Below are 25,054 nucleotides of genomic sequence, written 5' to 3'. Positions count from 1 at the left end.
CTGGCGTGGCGCTGCGGCATGGGGCAGCTAGTGCCGGAACACAGGGCGTGCGCACCTGCGTCCCTGGAGCTCTGCGTCAATCGCTGCTCGCCCTGCCGCCGCTCACGCCAAGGAGATGTTCTAGTCTTTAATGCAGATTGTTACAGCTCACTGCACGCCCTGCCGGCTCTCACAGCCCTGGTTAAAAGGGTGTTTGGTTCCAGGAATCCACGACGAGGTCATCGTTCAATATTGTTGATCTATCACCAAATTGTTCCTAGCAGATGAAGATTAATAAAAAAAAATGAGGAATAAAATCATCCTAACGAATCTGGGGATGATCCTATGATGAACAAATCGATCAAATGTATACCTAAGACATAGAAACACACGTTACATTTGCTAATCGTGCTCCCAATTCGTGAGCAACCTTTTTCCAAGTAACAATGCATTCGCTTTATCGCTATCACATCGTGCCAGATAGAGCGAGTAGTGGCCAATACCAGTGACGGAACGTGCAGAAAGCCTACGTAGAGATCAAGCATTTCACTACCTGTCAACATTTGTACAATTTGAATCAACGCGACTGGAACGAAAGCGACGGAATCAAACAAGCGACCAACCAGAATCATGCCAAACAGGACCAAAAAGGCACAAAGACACAAACGCATGGCAGATTTGCTTCCAAACGAAGGGATACAGCAAGCGAGGAAAAAGTTCAGCAAAAAGAGACGCGTTGAGGGTCCAAAACAAATCCGCTTCCCTTGAGCTCGAAGCCAGGTTCTCTTTCGTAGCAATTGATATGGCAGCAACTAAGGCTCAAGAAGTCGACACAATCCACGACATCCAACCAAACAGAAAACTGGAGCAAAAGCCACCCAAGATACGATTTTGCCAGGAAGAACTTTAAGTACTCCACACAACAAAGAAATCATGATACAGAAAAAGTAGGCTCAATTGAGAGCAGACAACCAGTCCACACACGTCTAAAGTGAAAGCATCATCAGACCAACCATGGCAAATGGGAATATGCAACGTTATTCAGGACGACTTTTCTGTTATGGACTTAATAAATGAAATAAGAGTATAACCTTGTTTTATCTATCCCACCATTTCCCAATAGCTCAATGTGCCATCCAATCTAATCAATCTATCCTACCATTTCTTTGGTGTAAACGGACTACATTCTGCTCTTCGACATCCAGACCCGTCAGCAGCACTGGAATTCCTGCAGCGCTTCTTGTGGGACAGGAGCTGTATTGATTGACAAAATCGAGTATGTCCCTGTCCCAGCTAGATTGTAGGATCATTTTATTGTATCAGCCAGCATCTTGCTTCCTCAGGTCTTCTGACATAGCCGACGGTATACAATGTGTTGTCAGAATGTCCTGAGTCGCAGCCTTCGCAGTTTTTGTTTCCAGGACAACGACCTGCCGATGATATGTAGAAGCATTAAACAAAAAAGAATAGTATATTTCACAATGAAATCAGGGAAAGAAAAAGGGCAATGAGCTTTTGTTTGCACGCCAGATACCTGATCATAATCAAGATCAAATTTCAAGAATTCCTCATCACACTGTTCCACCATGGTCGCTAGGTGCTTCAAATTTTTAACTGGTGTGCCATTGAAGGCAAGAACCTATACACACAACAAAATACCAAATGATAAAATCTAAAAGAAGCCAATTATTCTGCCCTCCAAAAACACGCAATGTTAGTTTGGCTACATGTGATGAAGAATCACAAACAGCACTAAAAGAGAGTTTAAATAGCCATACTAAACTTCATATAAACACTGGTATTACTGCTGAAATATACTCAATTACTCGCTCCAGCCAAAAATGATGCCGTCTTTTATTTGATGCGACCCCCAGTGTATTATTTTGATTGATGGCTTTTGATATCTTACACAAGTAAAATTTATAATATTGTGAAAATATTGTCCACAAACATGTTTATGTCGCTACCTCTTTTTCATGTTAGGAATATAGAGTCTTTATCCTTTACTTATAGGTTGTTAGAGTTCTTATACTGTACTTCCTTATGTACTTTATATATTGCTCCAATGGGCTACCATTGAATACAAGTTGCTATTGCTAATATGGTATTAGAGTTAGATTTTCCTGCTCTAGGCGTTGCAACTTGCCCTAAACCCTAGTTTTTTTTTCTCTCCTGTCAACTTCTCTCAATGCCGACTCCTTCCCGTTGTTGGTTCTTCACCTCGTCACCGATGTAGTGGATCCGCCGTCATACAGAACAGATCGGGATTGGGTTGCACCGCTCGTCTCTGCAGGACTCATCGTCAGAACTCCCTCTCTCGCCAGCTTGCCGCTACTCTGGCCCTCCCATCGCCGTCGCGCCGTCCTCCACCATGTCTCCTTTAAGGGTGTGCCCTCTGTCGTCCTTCTACTATTGCAAGATCATGCCGCCAAGACTCTGCTGGTGTTGCGGTTATGTTGTTGCCAAGCCGCCATCGACACTGCTAGATACCACCACCAAGGCCACGTCCCCACCCACCACCGACTGGTCTCTGCATCAACCCGTTGGCTTAGTTGAATCCGCTCCCCGCCTCTCGTGCCAACCAGTTTCGTCCAGCGCCCGATCCAAGCCACCTGCCTTTGGTTCGACACCGCTGGATCAATCCGTCGCTGAACTGATCGCCTACGCCAACGTCCGTCCGCCGGCCATCACGCTCACCACGTGTCGACTCGCCTCACAGGCCGACTCCATCCAGTACCATCTGACGCCTCCCAGGCTGGCGGCCACCGATCCCGCCACCTCTCAGGTCGAATCCTCCTTGGCTTTGTGCAGACGCTAAATCTGGTTCTCCTTCATGACCAACCACCGTGACTCCAAGCAGGGGGCCTTCTGCATCACGAACCAGTGCATGTGCAAGCTAGATGGCCTGGATATCGCATCCATTGTAGTGAGCTGGATTTGAGCGACTTTCCGCTGGTGCTTACTAGTGCTACTGTGGGCTACTGTCCTGCTTTGTTGCACAAGTTGGGCTTATCTAAGCGATGGTTCATGGGCTTTTGTTGCTTGGGCTTAGGTTTACTGGTGTGTTACCCATTGTGTGGTGTTGCTGTTATGTTGTGCTTTGCTCCTACAACTATATTGACGATTTCATTTGTCTTAGGTGTGTTGGCATGCTGATGTGCTAGGATTTTTCTTTGTTCCTGCTGCTTGCTAGCGCCTTAGCCTCGTATTAGCGTCTTTGCAATTCCACTAAGTCCATCCAAGTCTTAGTCTCTATTTAAGTTTGTCTATATCGTGCGAGTCCACATATTCCTTCATCAATTAGTCAATTTCTTTTGTGGTTAGCCAAATATTCGTCTTTTCTTTGCCTAATCCTTTTCCCGTTGTTCTAGATGCAACCATGCCACCTAGGTCTTCCTGTAGCTTTTGTGGCGACTTTGTTTGTCGTCTATTGCTACTTTTCATCTAGGGCATTCTTTTGTCGTCTTGATCTTTCCGAAACTTTAGTGACAATTTACATCTGTTGTTTTGCTACTCGTCATCGCTTTGTTGCGATTCTTGACCAAGGGCATTCTTTTATTGTCATCAACACAACTCAACTTGTGTGCTTCGCTATGCACTTCTTCGGCTTGATTCGACAGGATTAAAAGATTGTCCTCTACGATGACTTTGAAGAGATAGTTTTGGATGTATTAGTCTAAGTTTATTACTTAGTGTCACCCCTTTCAAATGCAGCGCTATTGCATACGCCTTGCATTTGAAGGGGCTGTTGGGAATATAGTCATTATCCTTTACGTAGAGGTTGTTAGAGTCCTTATCCTGTACTCGCTCGTGCACTCTATATATTGCTTCCATGGGCTACCATTGAATACAAGTTGCTACTTTTAACAAACCAATCTTAACATAAACAAATAAATAAATGTTCAAAACTTCAACAAGTTAAGATTGGCATGCATACAAAAAAGGACTGAAGGGCATACTACAGATCCATTGATGCAATGGGAGAATAATAAAGCATTCCTGGAGTGCAGGCACATAGGTTATTAAGTATAATTCTAGGGGAAAGCCGTCAAATGACATCGAATAACTCGCTGGTCCATGATTTGCCACTGAATGGACATATCCCTTCTATGGCAGCAATGATCTGGGCAAGAACAAAAGCAGGAAGGGTCGAGAAACGCATGGCGCTTGTCTTAAGTTTGCTCCAAGTGGCGCTGCTGGCCAGCTTAGTGTATGTGCAGCCTCCCTCCGTAGCCGCTGGCCGGCTCATGTCGGCTATGCGAGCCACCTTCCTTCAAATATCTTCCTCTCCTCTCCATGTCGAGCCTAGGTCGCATTGGGGAATCAGAACTCAGCACCGGAAGAGAGGGAGATTAACACGGAGCTTAGCAGACTTAGACTCGGGCGCTGATGCTGGGAGGATATGGGGATGGGAGTGACTGCAAGAGGAGGATTTGGGGTCAGGATTGAGTAGAAAAGGAGGACGCTTCCACTTGCAGCAAGTTGGACAGAATTGTCATAGACCAGGTGTGCAGGGTAGAAATTGCCAATTTGTGGGCTTAACAGCAGCTGTCCTACGGATGACTGGCGGCAGTGGCATATAAGGAAAGGAAGAGCATTTGAAAAGGAGTGGTATGGAGGGAATTAAGCCTTCTTCAATGGCAAATGATGGATTAGAGAGTTTTTCGATGACAAATAAGGTATTCTTAGAAACAAACGAAGTCCTCATCATAGAAGTCATTGTTACCTGAATATTGACTATCTCTTCGTAACCAATATTTATATCTGCCACAAGCACCTGAAAATTTATCAGAATATAAAATTAGTATTAAATGTACAATAAGCTCCAGAGAAAAGCGAGATGGATCAGAATTTTTCATGACCAATTAATATAGAAAGAAGAGACCTGTGACACCACCACAAGCTGCTCATCAGGTGATTGCGCCATTGCATGTAAGTGCTTGTCCAACAACTTGACCGGGGCATCATATTCGTAGTCTTTTCCATACTGACAGATAGCACCCTGGTTAGTCGTAGGATCAAAATTTCTACCTTACAAATCTAAAGTGGAAGAAGAAACTGCAGCAATTCGCATGGCAGGATATAGCAAAACCATGATTCCAAGCACATTTATGGCAAACCAAAGTGCACAGGGGTGGGTACTCCGGGAACAGAACTGAAGAAGTTTGGTAAGACGCGGATAACTTCTGCACAGATAAAAAATCTCTAGTAGAACAGATCCCCCCCCCCCCCCAGGCGCCAAAATAATAATAATAATATGTCTAGCACGCAATAAAAAAAACACAAGTATCTCCTCTAGAGAATAATTGTCCCATAAAGTGAATGGCTAGCCTTGAGACAAGAATGCACATTATACGTGAAGTCAAGATCAAGCTTTCCAGGATTGCAACAGTAATCATACTGAATATGCAGTAGCAAGCAGGAAATCTGACAACCAAGCAAGGATCTACTATCTTGATTATTATTTTATAACTAAGGCCAAAGGACATATGAAGAAGAAACATAACAAACATCAGATTGAAGATATGGAACAGATATGACCATAAAAACAATATACATTAGACCGAAGGACATAGGAAGAAGAAAACATAACATACCTCAGATCGAAGATGTGGAACAGATACGGCCATAAAAACAAAGCCAGCAACGATGTAATATGATGGTGGCCTTCCCTTAATATGAGCTGGAATGAGCCTTTTGTGTGTCGCTAGCTTTATGTTAAATTCATGGATCTTTGATTTGCGCAGAACTTTCACGTGTGCCTTCTCACCAGTATACTTCTGAGAAACAAGGTAGCTGAATCCAATGCGCTCTCCATGCCTAAAAGGAACTGGATGAGCAAGGAGTAAGAAAGAGCAAGAAGCGATCATGTACTCAATTTTCCTTAACTCATAAGCTGGATTTTAACTGGGAAACATGAGATGGTAAGTTTTAACTGGATGAAAAGGTATGAATATAACAAATCCAAGATGTTCTTATTACTGCTTCTCGAGAGAGTTGTTAAGCGAAGTTTCCTTATCCCATATCCATAAGGATATTTATGACTCCAACACACAGAGAGAGTACATATTTGAATAGACACATATAGAAACTGAAATCGAATCACCATTACCAGGTTCACTAACTACAAGCGTGTCATATAAATGGGAAAAAAGTTATAATAAGCTATCTAAGTAAAAAAAAATTAGGGACCAAGTCACCAACAAATCGTTGTAATACAAAATCTCTTGGCCATTGCAGAAAAGTTAGATAACAAAAAAGTGAAAATAACATCCCCAGTCGTGTGAAGAATGACTAACCTGTACCATCATTGGCAATGTCATTACCATCAAAGCTAAGAATAATATCAGAAGGCCGGAGGCATCCAGATTCAGGAGCAGTTGGCTCAACCCTTCGTACACGAACACCCTTTTGGTCAGATTTCATTCCAATTGCCTTGCGGAGATCAGGATTTTCCATTTTCTGCCATTCTATACCAAGTATAGGAAAACCTGCAGAAGAAAATAAGAAAATCGCATACCAGACTCAGACAAGCATAGATGTAAAAAGGGTGCATATCAGAGTACCATGTATAATCTGAAGTTAATAAAAGAAAAATGACCACAAGAGTAATTTATTGATATAAAAAAGGATCTCGCCCATCAAAAGATCGATAGCCAGGCCAAAAGAAGAATGACCAACTCTTTTTTTTTTTTGACGAAATAGCAGGAAGCTGCTCATTCTTACCATTGGAAGAAACAAAGAACAAAAAAAAGGGGCAGGAAGCGAAACAAAGTACAACACCACAGACAAGGAGGCTCGCCAGGACCGTCTAAACAGAACAAAGCACCAAAACGCTGCCCTACTATTGACAGTCTTATGGGAATTGCAGGCATATAATCGATTCTTTGCCAAGAGTGGCGGAGTGGGAATCATATTCACATGTTTTTTTTTTGTTTTGAAAACTTTCAAACCTTATCAGAGCCCCAGCAGCAACTCCACGGCATAAAAAGCTTGCAATTGGTTCATAAAATGGTCTGGTGCCCTACTATTGTCAAGCTCATCGCTTTGCAACAAAACAGCTCTGACTTCACCATGACGGACCTCAGCCTTCGCCTCGATATCACTTCACCTCACGCGCACGATCCTCAAAGAACAAGCCCGTTTCGCGTCATCGTTGCCAAGCTCATCACGCGCCCGCGACGTAGCAGCTTCGACTTCACCTAAGCATGGCCATCCATCGTGACTCACCGTGGAGCGCAACTCCAAGGAGACAAAAACCTCAGCATGTGATCTGAACGGACCACCGCCCCCCACTGCGAGGCCCGCAGACCCCAAGGCGCCGATATAGCACCACAGCAAGACAGAAGCTCCGACTTCACCGGAAGTTGTCATCGTTGCCGCCAATATACACCAACGCTAGTAGACATCCAACATTGGAAAAGAACTCCCAAGCAATGCCTCCATGGTGGACATGACATCAAAGACGCAGCCGTCGCCTAATCCAGCAAGCCAGATATGGGTTTTCACCCAAATAACCCTCTAGAAGAGTGGGCCAAGCAGGGGCACCTCGGCAACGCCTCAAACGAGGGGAACGACGCCCAAAGGCGTCGTCGTTGCCTAAAGGCTTTCGCCTGGAGCCCCCGCACCTCCCCACCGCACATGTTGTATGCACGTAAGACATCGGCGCCGCCAGCCGCTCACTCCAGGATGCTCTGGTCCTTAGCGCGCAGATCCAGGCCGCTGCAACTGCCCTCTGGCCACCACGCGTGGCTGTCTCCTCTGGCGCACGCAGCCGCTACTTGCGCCTGTTAAATGCCCATGCACAGCCGTCGTCGCCCGGCTCGACCATCGTCGCCCGGGTTCGGTCGTCCTCAAGCAGCCGACTGCCGCCTAGATCGACACCATTGCGGATCCAGGCCGCAGCGACGTCAAACTCCACCACCACAGGCCGACCTCCAAGACTGCGGGCACGCTGGGGCGCCGCCTTGGCCACACGGAGCCACCCTCTTCTTAGACCACCGCTTGGAGCCCCTCCCGCAGGAATACCGCAGCTCCAGGCAACATCATGCGGCAAATCCAGCAACGCACTGTGCAGATCCGCGCCCACCTCGTGCAGATCTGGCGCCGCCATAACGCAAGCCACCTCCCGGCGAGGACCGGCCATAGGACCTCCACACACAGACTGCAGCCAGGATGTATCCCCGCCACAGTCGTCCTTGCAGCTGCGCGAGCTTCCGGCAGCATGCTCAGGCAGTGGCAAGGTGGAGGGGAGGAGGGGGAGGGTGGCAGCGTGCAACGGTTTGGGCTGCTGCCTGAGTCACCTTAGGAGCGACGCAGGGGTTCCAAGAATGACCAACTCGTGTAGTTGAAAGGTTAAAAAAAACTAGTGAGATAACTATTTCTTTCAAACTAGTGAGATTTGACACAACTACAGCAAAACGCCATTAGCCTAGCCATCTGGGTTTTACTCTAAGTCATTGAGACAAATCCTGGTCTTTTACAGTAGACAAATTGTAGTTGTGTATCCCTTTTTTCCCTTCAGAACAGGGGTGCAGCTTGGACTCACCTCGCCTCACAGTCTCGCTAGCCCTTGCTCTTTACCACTAGGAAACATCCCAGATCTTCAAATGAAATGAATATTTGTTAATGTTAATCTAATGATGAAGCTCAAGTTACCGTCACGCCTCAAAAGGTCACATTGCACTATAGAGTTGACAATACTAATTTCTAAATAAGATGGTATACAGAGCTGAGATGCTGTTTTCTTCCAGGAATCAGTTATATTCCTCTGTAATACGTGTATAGAGTCTGAGAATTCTAGAGCTGCATGTGTCATGAGGGATTATTCATTTTTCCCACTAAATACATATAAAGTATAACTTCAGTCTTCACAATCACAATGACATGGAAGCTGGTAGAAGACTTAGACAGAATAAAATGTTCCGACGCAAACAAGCATTCACTCCATTCATGTCCCATCATATTCAACCCTGATGCATGTCTCAAAAATTTAGACTATATACAAAGACAGAACAGGAAGATACCGGTGTATTCTCCAGATTTTTCATAGTCTTCAATGAAGTGCTTGATAACTGGAGTGGGTATAACATAGCCTATGTTCTCCGCATCTTCGTGTTTAAGAGATTGAAAAGCTATACCAACACATTTGCCCTTATCATTAAAAGCAGGGCCCCCTGAATTTCCTGAATTTATAGCTGCATCTATCTGTTCATGAGTAATATCCGGGTTATAGAAGTTTTCAAAGGGAGGTTAGTCATAGTTCCATGGATAAAAAGCAAATGTGAAATGTATATGTAAAAGTATGCAAAATATAAAAAAATACCTGTAATCCAAGAAGTTCTGTAGAACCATGAACATATGAAAGTATTTCTATCCTAGATACTACACCACTTGTCACTGAAATAGTATCTCCTCCAATTGGGTAACCAACAACAGTGACAGCATCCTGGAGTGCTGGCAGTGACCCAAACTCCACCGGTGAAACCCCTTTCCAGAATTCATCATCCTCGACAGTTAACATTGCTGAAATGGAAAGCTGGCTTGTAGTTAATAAATTAAACAAAAAGTTCACTTCTTGGGAGTTCATTTGTCAGAAGAAGCTGCATTGACAAAGCATTGCTTGAATACTTGATCCAATATAGCCTGTTGATCTTTAATATTTTGTTTCTAGAAATTGTAACATATTTCCAAAATACTTGCCACTTTTCTCCATTATTATATAATATTCTGAAAGCTTTTAAAATTAACCCAATAGTAGACATAACCAGCAAGTTTCTGAGAGAAAAAAATGAACAGGCATATTGTGATCACAGCACAGCAGACATCATGCTTCCACAATTGCAAGTACAACTACAACTAGTTCACAATCAGAGGTGTATATCTGTCAAATTTACAAAACTTTGCAGGCTAAAAGGGAGACAATGAGGCGAGTCCAATCATGCGTACCAATGTCACACTCGGTGCCTATGGCAAGGACGGTAGCGAGGTACTTGGTGTCCGAGCCACGCTTCTTGAGCTTGACCTGGGTGTAATGTTCAACAGAGTGGGCGTTGGTGAGCACCCTGCGACCCCCAATGATGAACCCGCTGCTGCTAGAGCTGTACTGCCTCTTCCGCTGCCACGGCAGCGAGAAGTTGGGCTCCGTGTGGACGCAGAACACCTTCACCACGGCGTCCATCGACGGCATCACCTTCACCACCTGCTCCCACCGCAGGGGTTCAACCGCCGCGGGGACCTCCACTTTCATCACCTGCACCCGCCGCGACGGCTCCACCGCCGCGGGGGACTCCGCCCCGCCGTTGGGCACCCCCTTGGGCCCACCCCGCCGCGGTGGGTGAGAGGGGACGGCCTCGGCCTCGGAGGGGGGCTCGTGGCTGACGCGCCGGGACTTGCGGCCGCGGCGGCGGGGCGCGGGGGAGGAGGACGCGGGCTCTGGGTCGGGGCAGTCTGACGCGGCGGCTGCGGCGGCGAGGGGAGAGGCGGAGGGGGCGGGGTGCTGGTAGTTGCTATCGGAGGATGCAGTGGCCGGCGGTTTCGGCTTGCGGCTGCGCTTGCGCTTGCCGGCGGAGGCGTGGCCGTGGTTGTCCATGGAGACGACAGACGAGCTAGGGTTTCGTCTCGCCGGAGGCGAGGTGCGGGAAGGAGCGAGACCGCAAAGCGGTTGGCTCGGGTGCGGTCGGGTTCGAGCCTCGCCCAACCGGATGTAGGAGGCTCATAGAGTTTACGCTTTCTAGAGCGAAAAGCGTAAACACCTTCGGCCTGCGCGTCTCCACCCCGGGCCGGGCTTAAATTTTTAGTGGGCCGCCATTGATTCTTTGATCTTTTCCCTAATCCTCCCCATCGTTCCTGATTTGTTTTTTCTCTCTCGTTTCTCTTTGATCTTTCTCATTCGAAAGGAGAAGAAATCACAGCATTTGCCTGTCGATTTTTCTGCTCCTGCAGCCAAGATTCAGTAATCAGGTCCAGCCATCTCCTCTCAAGAAAAGAGTTCAGGAACCAAGAACACAACTTCCGGCTGCTGCAAATCTTCTCTCTGCTCGCAGATGGCAAGATAGGACGCATCATCCGTCGATGCTTCTCGCAAATGAAATGGGCACTACACTGCTTTCTTGTGGGCCATCGATCGATCCACTGCTGCTTCCTGTGCCGGTCCTTTTCCCTCGTTCGTACCTTCTGCCCGTCCTGATTTGCAAGCGGCAAACGTGCCGGTCAAATCAACTGCAGATTCGTGTCTGTACTGATCGTTCGTCAAATCTACTGCAGGCGTGTGTCTGCTGCTCGCTTGGCGCGTGCTGATCGGGGCATTAACCGGACAACAAGCAATCGTAAGGCATGCATATTTACATTGGAGACCAGACTCCAAACAGCTAGCATATCCAGCTTCCTGAAAGTGATGCCATTTAACATGTGCTTGACAACAGGCAATTTGATCCTGGTATAGCTAGCTGCAACTACGTCTTGGTTGCATTATTTTCACAATTGAGAATTAAATGACACGGCACGAGAAGTACCTCAACCACTTAACTGTTGCGGCGTGTGGTTTGCTCATTACTTCATTAGGATACTTACCTGTAATAGCTGAAACTGATTCCTGAAGCTTTGTAAGTGGTTGTGCATCAACAATTAATAACAAGATGGCAAAGTTATTTACGCTTGGAGAACTCTCTCGTTGAAGGAAGCACATTGCTTGACATATTTGCATCCAAACTCTCAGTATTAAGAACATTAGCGCCAAACATGATGTCTGATGGGCTCAGATTAAATGTAACATAGCTAAATATTGGGTGACCTCGGTTTTGCGAACCATTGTTCTCACTTCTCAGTTAGATGGAATAAAACATTGTACTTACAAGAATTGACCTTGTTATTATCGAGGTTCAGATTTTTAAGGTACTAAAACATGATATGTGATTTTCTTGATTTCAGTGGACCCATCACGCATCTCTGTAAATAATTAAATATGATTACTGTCGAGGAAAATTACTAGACATGCAGGCGTCTATCCAGAGTAAAATGGAAATCTTATTGTCAAAGCTCTTTTGAGCCTCTTTTTTTAAAGATTCCATATATATGAATCTTAACACAAAATAGTTTAGTTACAGCTAGGAGAAATAACACCAGAAAATGAATCCGTAGTAAGAAGTCATTTGCACCTATCATTGCTAATCTGCTTTCTAGACTCTTGTTGCGATCGATTACTGCCACAGATCTGACATGTGCATTTCAATATTCTTTTTTGTTAGAAATAATCTTCATTCATTCCCTTAACTGTATATACATACCCCTAGTCTTGTCCTTCTACAGTGAGAGGACCCTTGTTGCCGCAGTGATCCATTCGTGCTAAATTTTCTGGCAGATCTTTTTCATAGAACGCCGAGAAAAATTCTCAGTATTGCACTTGTAACAAAAGCTCATATCTCCCAAAAACTAGAGTTGAGCATCTGCTAATATAGAAGCAACAGACATTATAACCCGGACATGTCCTACTCTAATCGCAGGAAGCATATTATCGGTCCTGCTTCTACTAATAATAGCAGATTTATACGCTATTATTCACCATATATACCTGAGGTAATTGTCCAACTGAACTGTATGCATGGCAAGTATTGATTACCAATGTAAACTATTCACATTCGTCATTACTATTTTATTTTGCAAACTTAAGTTTTTCAAACACAATCCATCATGGTTCTTGTTTGTTCATGAAAGCAATTTTAGGGAGATTTTAAAGAAACACATCTTAAGACTGCTTTAGTGTAAAAATTATTGGAGAAAAAGGTTTACTTACGATGGATTGTCTTGGGGATGAAAATACAAAGTTTTTTCAGGCAACAACTAGAAGAGATTCAAGAGAAATACTACTACTTTTCTTGAAGCGCAGGATGGGAGATTAATCGGTGATCATGAGGAAAAGGCAGCTATTTTATTTGGACCTTTCAAGGATAGAATGGGCTCTTCTGGTGAGCCAAAGATGTTATTTAACTTGGATGATTTAGTGTGGAATTTTGATCACTTGGAAAATCTTTCTTAGCCTTTCACCAAAAGAAGAAATTGATAATGTGGTCAAAGCTATACCTGTTGATAAATCCTTAGGTCCTTATGGTTTTAATGGTCTCGTTTTGAAAAAATGTTGGCACATTATCAAGGAATATTTCTATGTTCTTTGTGCAGATTTCTATAATGGTATAATTGATTCTAGGCAATTAATAACTCCTTCATCACTTTGATTCCTAAAATCAATAATCCAGCTACAGTTAAGGATTATAGGCCAATCTCGTTGCACAAATTGTGCTTAAATTGATCACTAAACTTCTTGCAAACAAGCTTTGTTGAGGGTTAGTCACTGACAATGATTTTAGGGTGTACCAGTCGATGGGCGTGTGAACAGCATTTACGGTGTGCGTGTGTTTGTGATTAACTCAAGAACACATGTGTTATTTAGATTCAGGCCTTCCGAAGGATAACAGCCCTATATCCTATGTATTTTGTTGTTAGTATTTGTAAATTGGTTACAGATGAGTCCTTTTACTAGTCTCGAATATCTAACTATGGGGTATATGCGCATAAGGAGTACATCATATACAAACAAGGTATATACAAAGTATGTTCAGCAGCCCCAAATATCGCAGAACCGAATCAGCGGTACCTGATATACCCGGAATCAAGGAAGTACATAACGAGAAGGATTAGATTGGTTACCCAAACCAATACGATCTGTATTCAAAACAGGTATATCTACATGGACGTCAAGGAAAACAACTCCCTATCGACTACGACTGGATATGAGTCGGTACCTCACCCCTATATAAGGCGAAAAGGATGGGAGAGAGGACAACCACCACTAGACACGAACAAGAAACTACGAGCAACACAAAAGGCAACAATAGAGAGTTACTCGATGACTATAGCCCTAGGATAGATTAGATCCAATCAACTCCCTGTTATAGTCTTAGCCACCTTGCTTATACTTGAGATCATTAATACAAGGTACCAACACCCCCACAGGACGTAGGGTATTACTCCAATCGGAGGCCCGAACCTGAATACATCATTTTGTCTCTCTTCGTGATTAATCCCTACTCTCGAAGGTACCCAGTCAATTTACGAACATATTGTCGAGAACTAATCTTCGACAGTTGGCGCGTTAGGTAGGGCCTTCTTCTGTTTTGTAGGATTAATCATGTCTTAGACTCACTCTTGCGTCAGATTTTTCGACACCGACTTCTACGACAGTTGACCTAGGACGTCTTCGAGTCCCCTTCCGTCGACTCGGAAATCATCTTCGGAACTATAGTTTTCCGTTGGGATGATCAAGGTGGACTGATCCACACTGGTACCCTCGAGTCCATACCATCGGATGCGTACCGTGAAGTGGGACATCTCAAGTGGGATCTCGCGGAGCCTAATGTTCTCCACTGCATGGACACCGACAGCGACGAGGGTGGAGACGGTGACTCTAACACTAGCCAGAGCAGCCGAATAGATCGATTCGTGTTTATGGCTAGAGGCGATGACCCCTATCGGCTGACCCAATGGCAGTAGTTCCAAACAACGTGGTCAATAACGGCACGGAAATCCTTGGAGATCCAACAACAGCAGTCGATGCCGATGGTACTAGCGCTAAGTTACCACGCAGAACATCCACATCTGGAGCCATATGTGCACCCGACACGGCCCTCCACCGGCGGACCACGGGAAGGCAGATGCCTCCTGGCCTCTTCCGATGACTTCCAGTAGGTGTACCTACGCCCGCAACAGCCCACGGCTCAAGGGACAAGCTCCCTCCGAACAATCATCGGAGGCTTCATCGGCTCAACCGCAACTGAGCCTCGATAGTGACATATTCAGTACTCCAGATGCTAACGTGCAAGGAGCTTATCTGATTCTCAGATCCCTTCCAGAATTGGATCCGGTGAATCCACTGACTCCTATGGTCAATCAAGTTAAGATCCTACTCGATGTGGCTCAGAACCCAATCGCTCGAGCAAACAATCCCCGCAACTCCAGCCCCTCCCCCCCCCCAGTCGAAACTGTCCCGGCTCGAGGAGCCACAAGCGAGAATGCTCTCGAGTAGGGGAATCCCAGACGGGAAGCTCAGGTGGTCGATCCCAAAAACGATATTGTGGGCCAAATTGTAGCTGCCCTATCCATATGCATGGGTATCAGGAAGATCTAAGGAATTGTATTCCTCACAAAAGGCGTGATCTACGTATGGTGATCGAAAACCGCCGTGAGGAACTCCGTGAAGACAATTGCCGCTACTACGACCGCAGATCTACAGGACGAGATGGTCGATATGACTCCCCCGCTCAGAGAGAGAGGCGTGGCAGTCCTCCACCATCTCCTCCTAAAAAGTTTGACCGGGGCTGTGAGGCTTTCGTACGCGAACTCCGGTTGATTCAGTGGCCCAAGAACTTCAAAGCGGATCCGATCCAGAAATATGACGGGAAGATCAATCCCAACGAGTGGTTGCAAATCTACACCACCGTAATTCGAGCAGCCGGTGGTGACAAACGAGTAATGGCCAATTATCTGTTAACCGCCCTTGATAGACTCGCAAGGTCCTGGTTGCTAAACTTGCCGCCCAACTCGATTCGTTCATGGGCAGAACTCAAGGCTCAGTTTATAACCAACTTCCAGGGCACGTTCGAGCGGCCAGGAGCGGAGAACGACCTCCACCAGCTGCACCAAGGTGACAACGAATCTCTTCGAGATATCAGCCGCAGGTTCAGCGGCAAGCGTAACATGATCCTGTGCATCTTAGATGAATCGGTAATTATCGCCTTCAAACGAGGTGTTCAGGACACAGACTTGCGTGGAAAGATGGCTACTCAGAAAATCCACACGGTCAAAGAGCTTTTGAGTTGGCCAACAAGTGCACAAAATGAGCGGAAGTGCAGGTACGCGCTAAAAACCTCCAATCTGGCAAGGACAGACCCGAGTCCTCGAAGAACGGAGGAAAGAAGAACAAACCCGATGACAAGCGAAGGGTCCCTGTAAGACTATAGCCGCGGTAGACAGGAGCAAATCACGTAACACTTGGGACAATAAAGGCCTCAATAGAGGTGGTGGAAAGTGGTGAGAAGATCAAGGCAAATGCTGAGCGTGGTAATAAGCAGGTTAAGCCTAATGTTGAGGGTGATGAGCCCTAGTTCCACGAGGCTGACCACGGCTTGGCGCACATCTTCGGAGGATCCGCCACATCCGAGTCCAAGAGATAGTACAAGGCGGTCGAGCGAGAAGTTAACTTGGCCCTGACTGTGCCTACTCGGTATCTCAAGTGGTCGGAACAGCCGATCACCATTGATCAAACCGACCATCCGGCCACGGTACCACATCCTGGTCGATACCCGGTCGTAGTTCAGCCGACCATAATTAACATCAAGGTTTCCAGAACTCTCGTCGATGGAGGCAGTTCACTCAACCTCATTTTCTCCAAAACCTTAGATAAGATGGGGATCCAGAGGTCAGAGCTTAAAGCTGGAGTCGTGCCTTTCCACGGTATAACTCCTAACTCATAGACCATGCCTCTCGATCAGATCGAGCTGCCGATCACGTTTTGCATGCCCGACAACTTCTGCACAGAAAAGCTGACCTTTGATGTCGCGGATTTTGAGACAGCGTACAATGTGATCCTAGGCCGCCCAATGCTGGGAAGTTCATGGTGGTGGTTCACTATGCCTACCGAGCGCTTAAGATCCCGGGTCCCAACGGGCAATTACTGTTAAATGAGATCAGCGTGTAGCGGTCATATGCGACAAGCAAAACCTGGATATGGTCGAACACTTCAGTCGAGTGGCCATCGCTCCTAAGGACGTAAGTTCTAAGCATCAAAGGCAGCAAGGTGTTGTTGAGGGCAAAGACTCTAGGCTCGTAAGTCTTGCTGGTGCTACCAAATCTGACGACACCAAGGGCAAGACCCACGATGGCGTCAGCAACAAAAAGACTGATGGTTGCGTCAAGGCAGTGCCCCTCGACCCGTCTAAACCATCCAAGACGGTTAAGGTTGGGGCCAACCTCGACCCCAAATAGGAACTCGAGCTCGTCAGGTTCCTTCAGGCAAACCAAGACGTGTTCGCATGGCAAGTCCGACATGCCTGGGGTCCCTAGGGAGGTGATCGAGCATAGACTGGCTGTTAAACCCGATGCCAAGCCTGTGGTACAGAAGCAGCGAAGATTTGCAGAAGATAGGAAGCGGGCCATCCAGGAGGAGGTCGATAAGCTAGTAAAGGCGGGCTTCATTCGAGAAGTACGTCGTCCTACATGGTTTGCAAATCCCGTCCTCGTCAAGAAGGCCAATGACAAATGGAGAATGTGCGTCGACTTCACCGACCTCAAGAAGTCTTGCCCCAAGGATCCTTTTCCTCTCCCACGCATCGACCAGATCGTCGACTCTACGGTAGGTTACGAATTGTTATGTTTTCTAGATGCCTACTCGGGGTATCACCAAATTAGCATGGGATTAGAGGATGAGGAGAAAACTACTTTTACTACTCCTTTTGGTGTATTTTGTTATGTAAAGTTGCCTTTCGGTTTAAAAAATCCTGGTGCTACGTATCAAAGGTGTATTTAAAACTGTCTGCAACCCCAAATCGGGCACAATGTAGAGGCGTACGTCGATGATGTTGTAGTCAAATCGAAAACCGGAAGCACATTGGTTGATGATCTCAAAGAAACGTTCAACAACCTTAGGAAGTATCGCATGATGCTCAACCCCAAAAAGTGCACTTTGGCGCGCCATCCGGAAAGCTTCTCGGCTTGCTGGTGTCAAGTCAAGGCATTGAGGCCAACCCGCGTAAAATTGAGGCTCTCGATGAGATGCGGTCACCTCGAACACTAAAAGAGGTCCAGAATTGACAGGTTGCATTGTTGCTTTTAGTCGATTCATTTCCAAGATGGGCGAGTAAGGGATGCCTTTTTTCAAGCTATTGAAGAAACAAGATCGGTTTGAGTGGACGGAAGAAGCGGAGCGCGCCTTCCAGGACTTAAAAATGTACTTATCATCTCCATTAATCCTTACACCGTTTAACAAAAAAGAGGAGCTCTTTTTGTATATTAGAACTACCCCACATGTTGTAAGCACGATACTGGTGGTCGAACGGGAATGTCCCGAGAGAAAGGCCAAGGTCCATATTCCTATTTGCTACGTGAGTGAGGTTCTACACGATGCTAAGCTACAGTACCCGTAAGTACAGAAGCTGATATATGCGGTCTTGATGTCTTCCCAAAAATTACGGCACTACTTCCAAGCGCACAGGATCACCGCCATAACGACGTACCCACTGAAGGATGTAATACACAATCAGGAAGCTATTGGACGAATCGCGCAATGGGCGGTAAGCTATGCACCACGCACAAGCGTGAAATTCGGAGTGTTAGTGGACTTCATCGCGGAACGGACAAGCTTTGAAGAAACAAGGCCAAACATGGTTGAAGATCAATGGATGCTCTTCTTTGATGGATCACTCACGCTCCAGGCACGGGGGCTGGCATTATACTCAAATCTCCAACGGGCGATGAACTTAGGTACGTTGTTCAATTAAATTTTAAAGCCTCTAACAATGTTGCAGAATATGAAGGACTGATAAACGGGCTTTGCATAGCTGCGCCGCTTGGAATTAAATGACTTCTTGTGAAAGGGGACTCACAGTTAGTCATGAACCAAGTTTAAAAGGAGTACCAGTACTCAGACGACAACATGGTGGCTTCTTTACTCGAGGTACGAAAGCTTGAGCAAAAGTTTGAAAGGCTAGAAGTGAAGCACATCAAAAGGAGTGATAACTCTGATGCGGATGAACTTGCTAGACTCGCTTCTTCTCGAGCACCGGTACCCATAGGAGTCTTCGTTGAGAAACTCCTTAAATCATCTGTCCCGACAGTTCAGTGAACAGATGCTGCTCAACCCGGCCAGCAATCTGGCCAGGTCAGTGAGGTAGAACCCACAGACACGGATGCTGCACTACTCGAACGCTACCCGACTTGGATGACTCCGTACCAAGCCTATCTCAAGGGTTGAGATATCCCTGATGATGATGCGTCTGCAGAGAAAATTGCTTGTAAATCCATGCTTTACATTTTGGTAAACGGCAAGCTCTACCGAAAGGGGAGTAACGAAATCTTGATGAAGTGCATCACTCAGGAAGAGGGCAATCAAATACTGCTCGATATCCATAGAGGCATGTGTGGTAATCATGCGTCTTCTCGCAACTTGGTCGTCGTCAGGGATTCTATTGGCCGACTGCCCTCCAGGATGCTTCCAAGCTGGTTAAAAATTTTGGAAGATAAACCGCTCGACCAGCCCAAGCTCTGCAAACAATTCATCTTTCTTGGCCTTTCTCCGTATGGGGCTTGGATATCCTGGGACCGTTCCCAAGGGCCCAAGGCGGTTACAAGTTCCTATTTGTGGCTATCGACACATTCACTAAGTGGATAAAGGCCGAACCTGTAGGAAAGATAACCACAGAAGTGGCCAAGAAGTTCATGAGGAGCATAATTACTCGATTCAGCATTCCGCATTGGATAATTACGGATAATGGTAGCCAGTTCAGAAGCGGGACCTTTATTGCGTTCTGCCAAGAATTCGGTATCAAAACTTGTTTCGCCTTAGTAGCTCACCCGCAGAGTAACGGTCAAGTCGAACCTGCTAATGGAATAGTTTTACAAGGCATCAAAACTCGGGTCTTCGACAGGCTAAAAGCCTACTCAAAACGCTGGGTGAAAGAACTTCCCTCCGTACTATGGGCCGTTAGTACTTCGACCAATAGTGCCACTGGTGAAACTCCGTTCTTCTTGGTTTATGGAGCGAAAGCAATGCTCCCGACTGAGTTGCAGTTCAGATCACCTCAAGTAGAAAGTTACTCTAAAGAAGGGCAGGAGTAGCTACGAGCGGATGACATAAATTTACTTGAGGAGTACCGAGATCGAGCATCTATTCGAGTGGCTAAGTATCAGCAGGCATTGCGTAGATATCAAAGCCAGAGAATTCAACCCAGAGAACTCACTGCTGGGGATCTCGTCCTACGAAGGGTGCAGAAATAGGCCTGGCGTCACAAGTTTTCACCTAAGTGGGAAGGACCCCACATAGTAGTCAAAGTCACTCGACCTCGGTCAGTACGGCTATCTACTCAAACAGCGAGATACTCGAGCACTCGTGGAACATCGACCAACTCCGAAATTTTTATTCATAGAAAAGGTAGATTACAGGTAAGTCAATTACATTTGATTTGGTTAGCTACTTGATTACATAATCCTTCCCTTTTCCTTTAATCCGTGTGACTAGTGCAAAATTAGCAGAAAGGATCCGCCTAGCTCTGGAAAATAGTGAAGATCCACCACCTCTGAAAGTATGGAAACGTATGGACCCTCATTCACCTTTGAACGAGTCGAGGAACTTTTTATACTCCTCCCTCGGGTGGCAGCTGATCACCCCAAGAATCATCCACCGACCAGCATAAGGGCCAGGAAAAGTGGCTGAGGTGAAGGCCCTGCTAGAGCTGATGACCGGCACCGGTGATGTTGAGTGGTCTTCTTCCTGGCGCTAAGGTGATGTGGCGGTTGTCGACGGAGAAGGCGACTGTGCCTCCTTCACCGGCGATAACTCGGGGGCTCCACCGCCGAAGACCTCAATGGCCACTTGGTCAATGATCTGGTCGAGATCAACACCATCCGCATTCCTCTCCGGTGCAGAGCGCTGCGCTGAAGCATAGGTCTTGATGTAATGACGAACACGCTAAGTGAGGGGACGACAACGATCTATGATGGATGCTTCTTCCCTCTCCTTCTGAGGCCCGTTACTCGAGTCCTCGTTATTGGAGTATGTGATGATAATGACCTCATGAGGTATCATGGTGAGAGGCCTAGGGGAGAGGACTTCTTGGATTATATCAAGAGGCGGAGATGGAGTGGAGGCCTTGACTTCAAACTCTATGAGTCTTAGGAGGCAATAGGCAAAGGAAGCAAAGGAGACGATGGACAAATGGCTTCGAGTCCCCTCTATTTATAGCGGGGGAAACGGGTTGTACTGTGTGGCCGTCAAGATTCGAAATGATTGCATCGCCTCAGGCGCGTAGCACGTTTGGTGGAAGTCATGATGGCATTATGGCTTGTCTCGTCTTTGTAAAGATGGATGGGCGGCCATTACGACGCATCAGATCAATATTGCGGTGAAAACGAGTATAAATGGGAGTGGAATCTTTTAATGCCCACCTGCCCAGTGGTTCGAGTTCACTTGATAATCATATTGCAGTCAAAATCATAATGCTCGGGGGCTTGCATTCTTGAGTATTCAGTCGAGAACGAACCTTACTCTTCGGCCGACTCAGTGGTCGAGTACACGGTCGAGAACGAGACTCACTCTTCGACTAACTCCATGGTCGAGTACATGGTCAAAAATGAGCCTTACTCTTTGACCAACTCAGTTATTGAGTACATGGTCGAGAATGAGATTCGGTCGAGTACAGAGTTCTGAGCTATAACACTGCTCTCTGATCAATGGTACAAGTATGTCCTTTTCTACTCTCTGATCGAGTAATTTCTTCCTCAACTGTAGAGTCTGTGGCTACATTGTAATACCATATTTCTTTTATACATTTTTTGCAAAATTTTATCTGTCTCTACGTTGATCATGATAAATAGAACCAACGGAGACATGTGTTAGGTCGATGACGGATAACTATACCTCATGAGGCATAATGGCACAGTGATTGTCAGACATCTCACGTCTAACGGCCAAAAGGGTTTTGAAGTCCTAGTTTGCCTTGCGTGTGCTCTCTATCGAGTTCATGTTTGTATGCTGATCGAATGCGCAAATTGATAAAAGTTCACAAAAAATTTGATATGCTCTTTCTTTTTCTAGCTCTGTATTAGTCTTTTCCTCACTATTACGGTATTCTCGAGTACTCGAGGGCCGCGCATCTAATGGCTTATCTAGTTAAGATTTCAGGTGTTGACAGATGCGTAATTGTATGGTCTTGAGAACGATGACAACTTGTATCTATCAATTATTGCATATACTTATGCTCATCCTATTTCATCGACAAGTAAATAGCAAATAAAAGTATAATAGATTGGCAAAGTGTAGTATTGTTGCGGGCATTTTCATATCATAAAATATGTTTTACATGTGTCAGAGCAAAATGGACCATCAGTCTGAGAGACTCTCCTCACTATCATCATTAGGCAGACTAAGCCTTAACGACTCGACAAAGGCGGGAACCACCGGCTGGACGCTTTCAACAAGTTTTGCGGCCTCCTCGCTAGTACAATTGAACCCGACTATCACCAATGAGGTATCGAGCGCGGGGTTATAGCTCTTGAGAATACCTAGCAATGTGGCAACGCTTGCAGAGGCTGCTTGTGACATGAGGTCGAGGTTCTGCTCCTTTAGCTCTTGAAGAGCCAGGACAGCAGCATCCCTCTCAGCCATCATCATTTTCTTTTCAGCTCGAGCGGTGTTCACTTGATTCCCAAGTCTCTCCCGAAACTTGACATCGTCATTAACCTTCTTCATTTTGTCAGCAAGAAGCTTTTCCTTGTTGTTGCAGGAGGACTCAAGGCCTGAAAAAGGTAAACCGAACAATAATTATTTGCTAGTCACCCAATAATCGAATCGCGCACTTGTGTTCAAGAATAGACTTACGTTCAATTTTTTCCATCTTGGCTTCGAGCTTCTTGTGGTGGTTGGCCTCGGCGGCAACTACCTGAGTGCTTGTAGCCTAGAGAAGAGTCTTTATCGCCGCCCACGGATCATCAGTCGGAATTGATATTGAAGTTTCACTTCCCTTGAGCTGCAAGTCTTCTTTCGGGCGCACTCGAGGTAGGATCTCTGATTGGAGCCGAGGCCGAGTCAATCGGGGAAGTTAGCCCCGGATGATTGGTTGAGGCGCTGGCAACCTTGGTTTGCGCCTCAGTCAATAGTCTGCAATCAATAGAATAAGAGAAGCGGAAAAGAAATGACTGCCAATCGACTAGTCGAGATCAGAGTCCAGGACAAACATCTTTGAAACCGGAAAATGTGAAATGATGCTTGACTTTTGCCTTTTTGTGGTCACCTTCTTTGTTCTTGGTCCGGTAGACGGAGCTGGTGGAGGAGTTACACATGGACCAGGCAAAGTCAAGTCATCAGTAGCCTGCAAAGAACTAGATAATAAGAATGCATTATCGAGTGAAAGTATGACCAACTAAAGAGTGATAATTCGACTGAAATTACCTCTTTAGTCGAGTCATCAGGCATGACAGTCCCTCGAGTTGGCGATTGTGAGGACGTTCCAGACGTCCCCTAAAAAAAGAGCCATCCATGAAACTCGTCATTAATAGAATGACCGAAAGGAAATCGATAACTCGATAAGAGTTACATTTTCGGCCGGGTCCTCGAGAGCGGCGATTGCTCGAGGAGGCAATTGGGCTGGTACACTCGCCGTTCCCTAATAAGAGGCCACTCATCCAAACTGAATGTATTCAGATATTTACTTAATAATTTGAAATGAAATAAGAAGATAATAAAAACTTCAATCAGCATACCCGAGGGCTCCTTCGCTTGCGCTTGAGAGGCATGGATCCGACAACAGATGAGAAGAGGGGGACGATCTCTTCGACCAACGAAGAGACCCCTCGGCCTCCTCGTTGGTTGATCCTTTCCCCTTGTCGATGGCATCAGCGGAAGTAGCGTCGTCGAGATCAAAGACCTTGCTCGAAAGGATGTGTTCTTGATGGAAAACTGGAGCCTATAGTCAACCACTCCCACCTTACGGGTAAAAAACTGAAAAGTTACCATCGTTTCAACCACTCTCGCCTTTGCAACGCCTCAATCAGCGCGAAAAAAGGAATGATGACGATGTGCGAATCTCTACACACCCTTCTAGCCACATTAAATGCACCCATACCCGTTGTTTCAAATTTCAAAAGGTTTTTTTAACTCTACACGGAGTCAGGTGTCGATCAGTTGAGTTCTTTAAATCTTTTTTCGTTGAGTCTCGAGTGCGGTTAGCCACAGGGCGCTCGACCTGATTGAGCTTTTACTCGATTCTTTAGAAAGGATCCATCCATACTCAATTCTTTTGACCATGAGCCTGATCTACTTTACTCGACCAAGCTTAAACTTAGTAATACTCGAGTAGCTGCTTATGGAAACCTCTCCTCCAGAGTAGAGTTAGGGTGCTACTGTCGAATATTTAACTATGAGGTATATGCGCATAAGGAGTACATCATATACAGATAAGGTATATACGAAGTATGTTCAGCAGCCCCAAATATCGCATAACCGAATCAGCGGTACCTGATACACTCAGAATCAAGGAAGTACATACTGAGAAGGATTAGATTGGTTACCCAAACCAATACAATCTGTATTCAAAATTGGTATATCTACTTGGACGTCAAGGAAAATAACTCCCTATCGACTACGGCTGGATAGGAGTTAGTACTTCACCCCTATATAAGTCAGAAAGGCTAGGGGGAGAGGACAACCACAACTAGACACGAACAAGGAACTACGAGCAAAGGCAACAACAGAGGTGTTACTCGATGACTTTAGCCCTAGGATAGATTAGATCCAATCAACTCCCTGTAATAGTCTTAGCCACCTTGCTTATACTCGAGATCGTTAATACAAGTTAGTAACACCCTCATAGGACATAGGGTATTACTCTAATCGAAGGCTTGAACTTGTATACACCATTTTGTCTCTCTTCGTGATTAATCACTACTCTCGAAGGTACCCAGTCAATTTACAGACATATTGTCAGGAACTAATATTCGACAACTAGACTCGTTCTCCTCTTTATATACAAGAGAAGGAGAAGTTATAAGTAGGCCTTTTCCGCTGACCCATACCTAGCTAGATCTACTTTTCTCATACCATCATCATGCGAAGCGTGCGCGCCGCACCTTGCGCCGATGGTACTGTGGGGCTCATCCCATCCTATTGGACGCCTTCACTCTTACCTTACCTTACCTCAGTAGTCCTGCCTGTCCTCTCGCCGCGCACCACAAGATTATCTGACAAGCCGTTCCATCCTAGCCTTTCGTGAGTCCGCCCGTAAACTCGTCCACTTGCCTGGTCGTTATATAGACCCTG

General features: G+C 45.9%; 1 protein-coding gene across 1 annotated transcript; it reads right to left on the bottom strand.

Moving 5' to 3' along the window:
* Positions 1-966: 966 nt before the first annotated feature.
* LOC133926576 (protease Do-like 9) lies at positions 967-10,677 on the bottom strand. The gene is made up of 9 exons (XM_062372582.1): positions 9,928-10,677; positions 9,305-9,504; positions 9,006-9,186; positions 6,279-6,470; positions 5,577-5,809; positions 4,865-4,966; positions 4,706-4,756; positions 1,514-1,618; positions 967-1,409 (listed from the first exon to the last, which is right to left on the bottom strand). The coding sequence occupies exons 1-9, from the start codon at positions 10,568-10,570 to the stop codon at positions 1,299-1,301; spliced, it is 1,818 nt and encodes a 605-aa protein (XP_062228566.1). The 5' UTR covers positions 10,571-10,677; the 3' UTR covers positions 967-1,298.
* Between the last annotated feature and the right edge of the window lie 14,377 nt (positions 10,678-25,054).

Source organism: Phragmites australis, chromosome 8, assembly GCF_958298935.1.
Source record: "Phragmites australis chromosome 8, lpPhrAust1.1, whole genome shotgun sequence".
Taxonomy (NCBI): Eukaryota; Viridiplantae; Streptophyta; class Magnoliopsida; order Poales; family Poaceae; genus Phragmites; species Phragmites australis.
The sequence above is the reverse complement of the archived record's forward strand: the minus strand, read 5'-3'. Positions and strand labels throughout refer to the sequence as shown.

Excerpts from the sequence above, each read along its gene's own strand:
- LOC133926576 (XM_062372582.1), bottom strand. The coding sequence starts at position 10,570 with ATGGACAACCACGGCCACGCCTCCGCCGGCAAGCGCAAGCGCAGCCGC. Across the intron at positions 4,967-5,576 it reads TTCCACATCTTCGATCTGAG|TATGGAAAAGACTACGAATA; the intron begins GTATGTTATGTT and ends GCTATCTGTCAG. Across the intron at positions 1,410-1,513 it reads TTGATCTTGATTATGATCAG|GTCGTTGTCCTGGAAACAAA; the intron begins GTATCTGGCGTG and ends TATCATCGGCAG.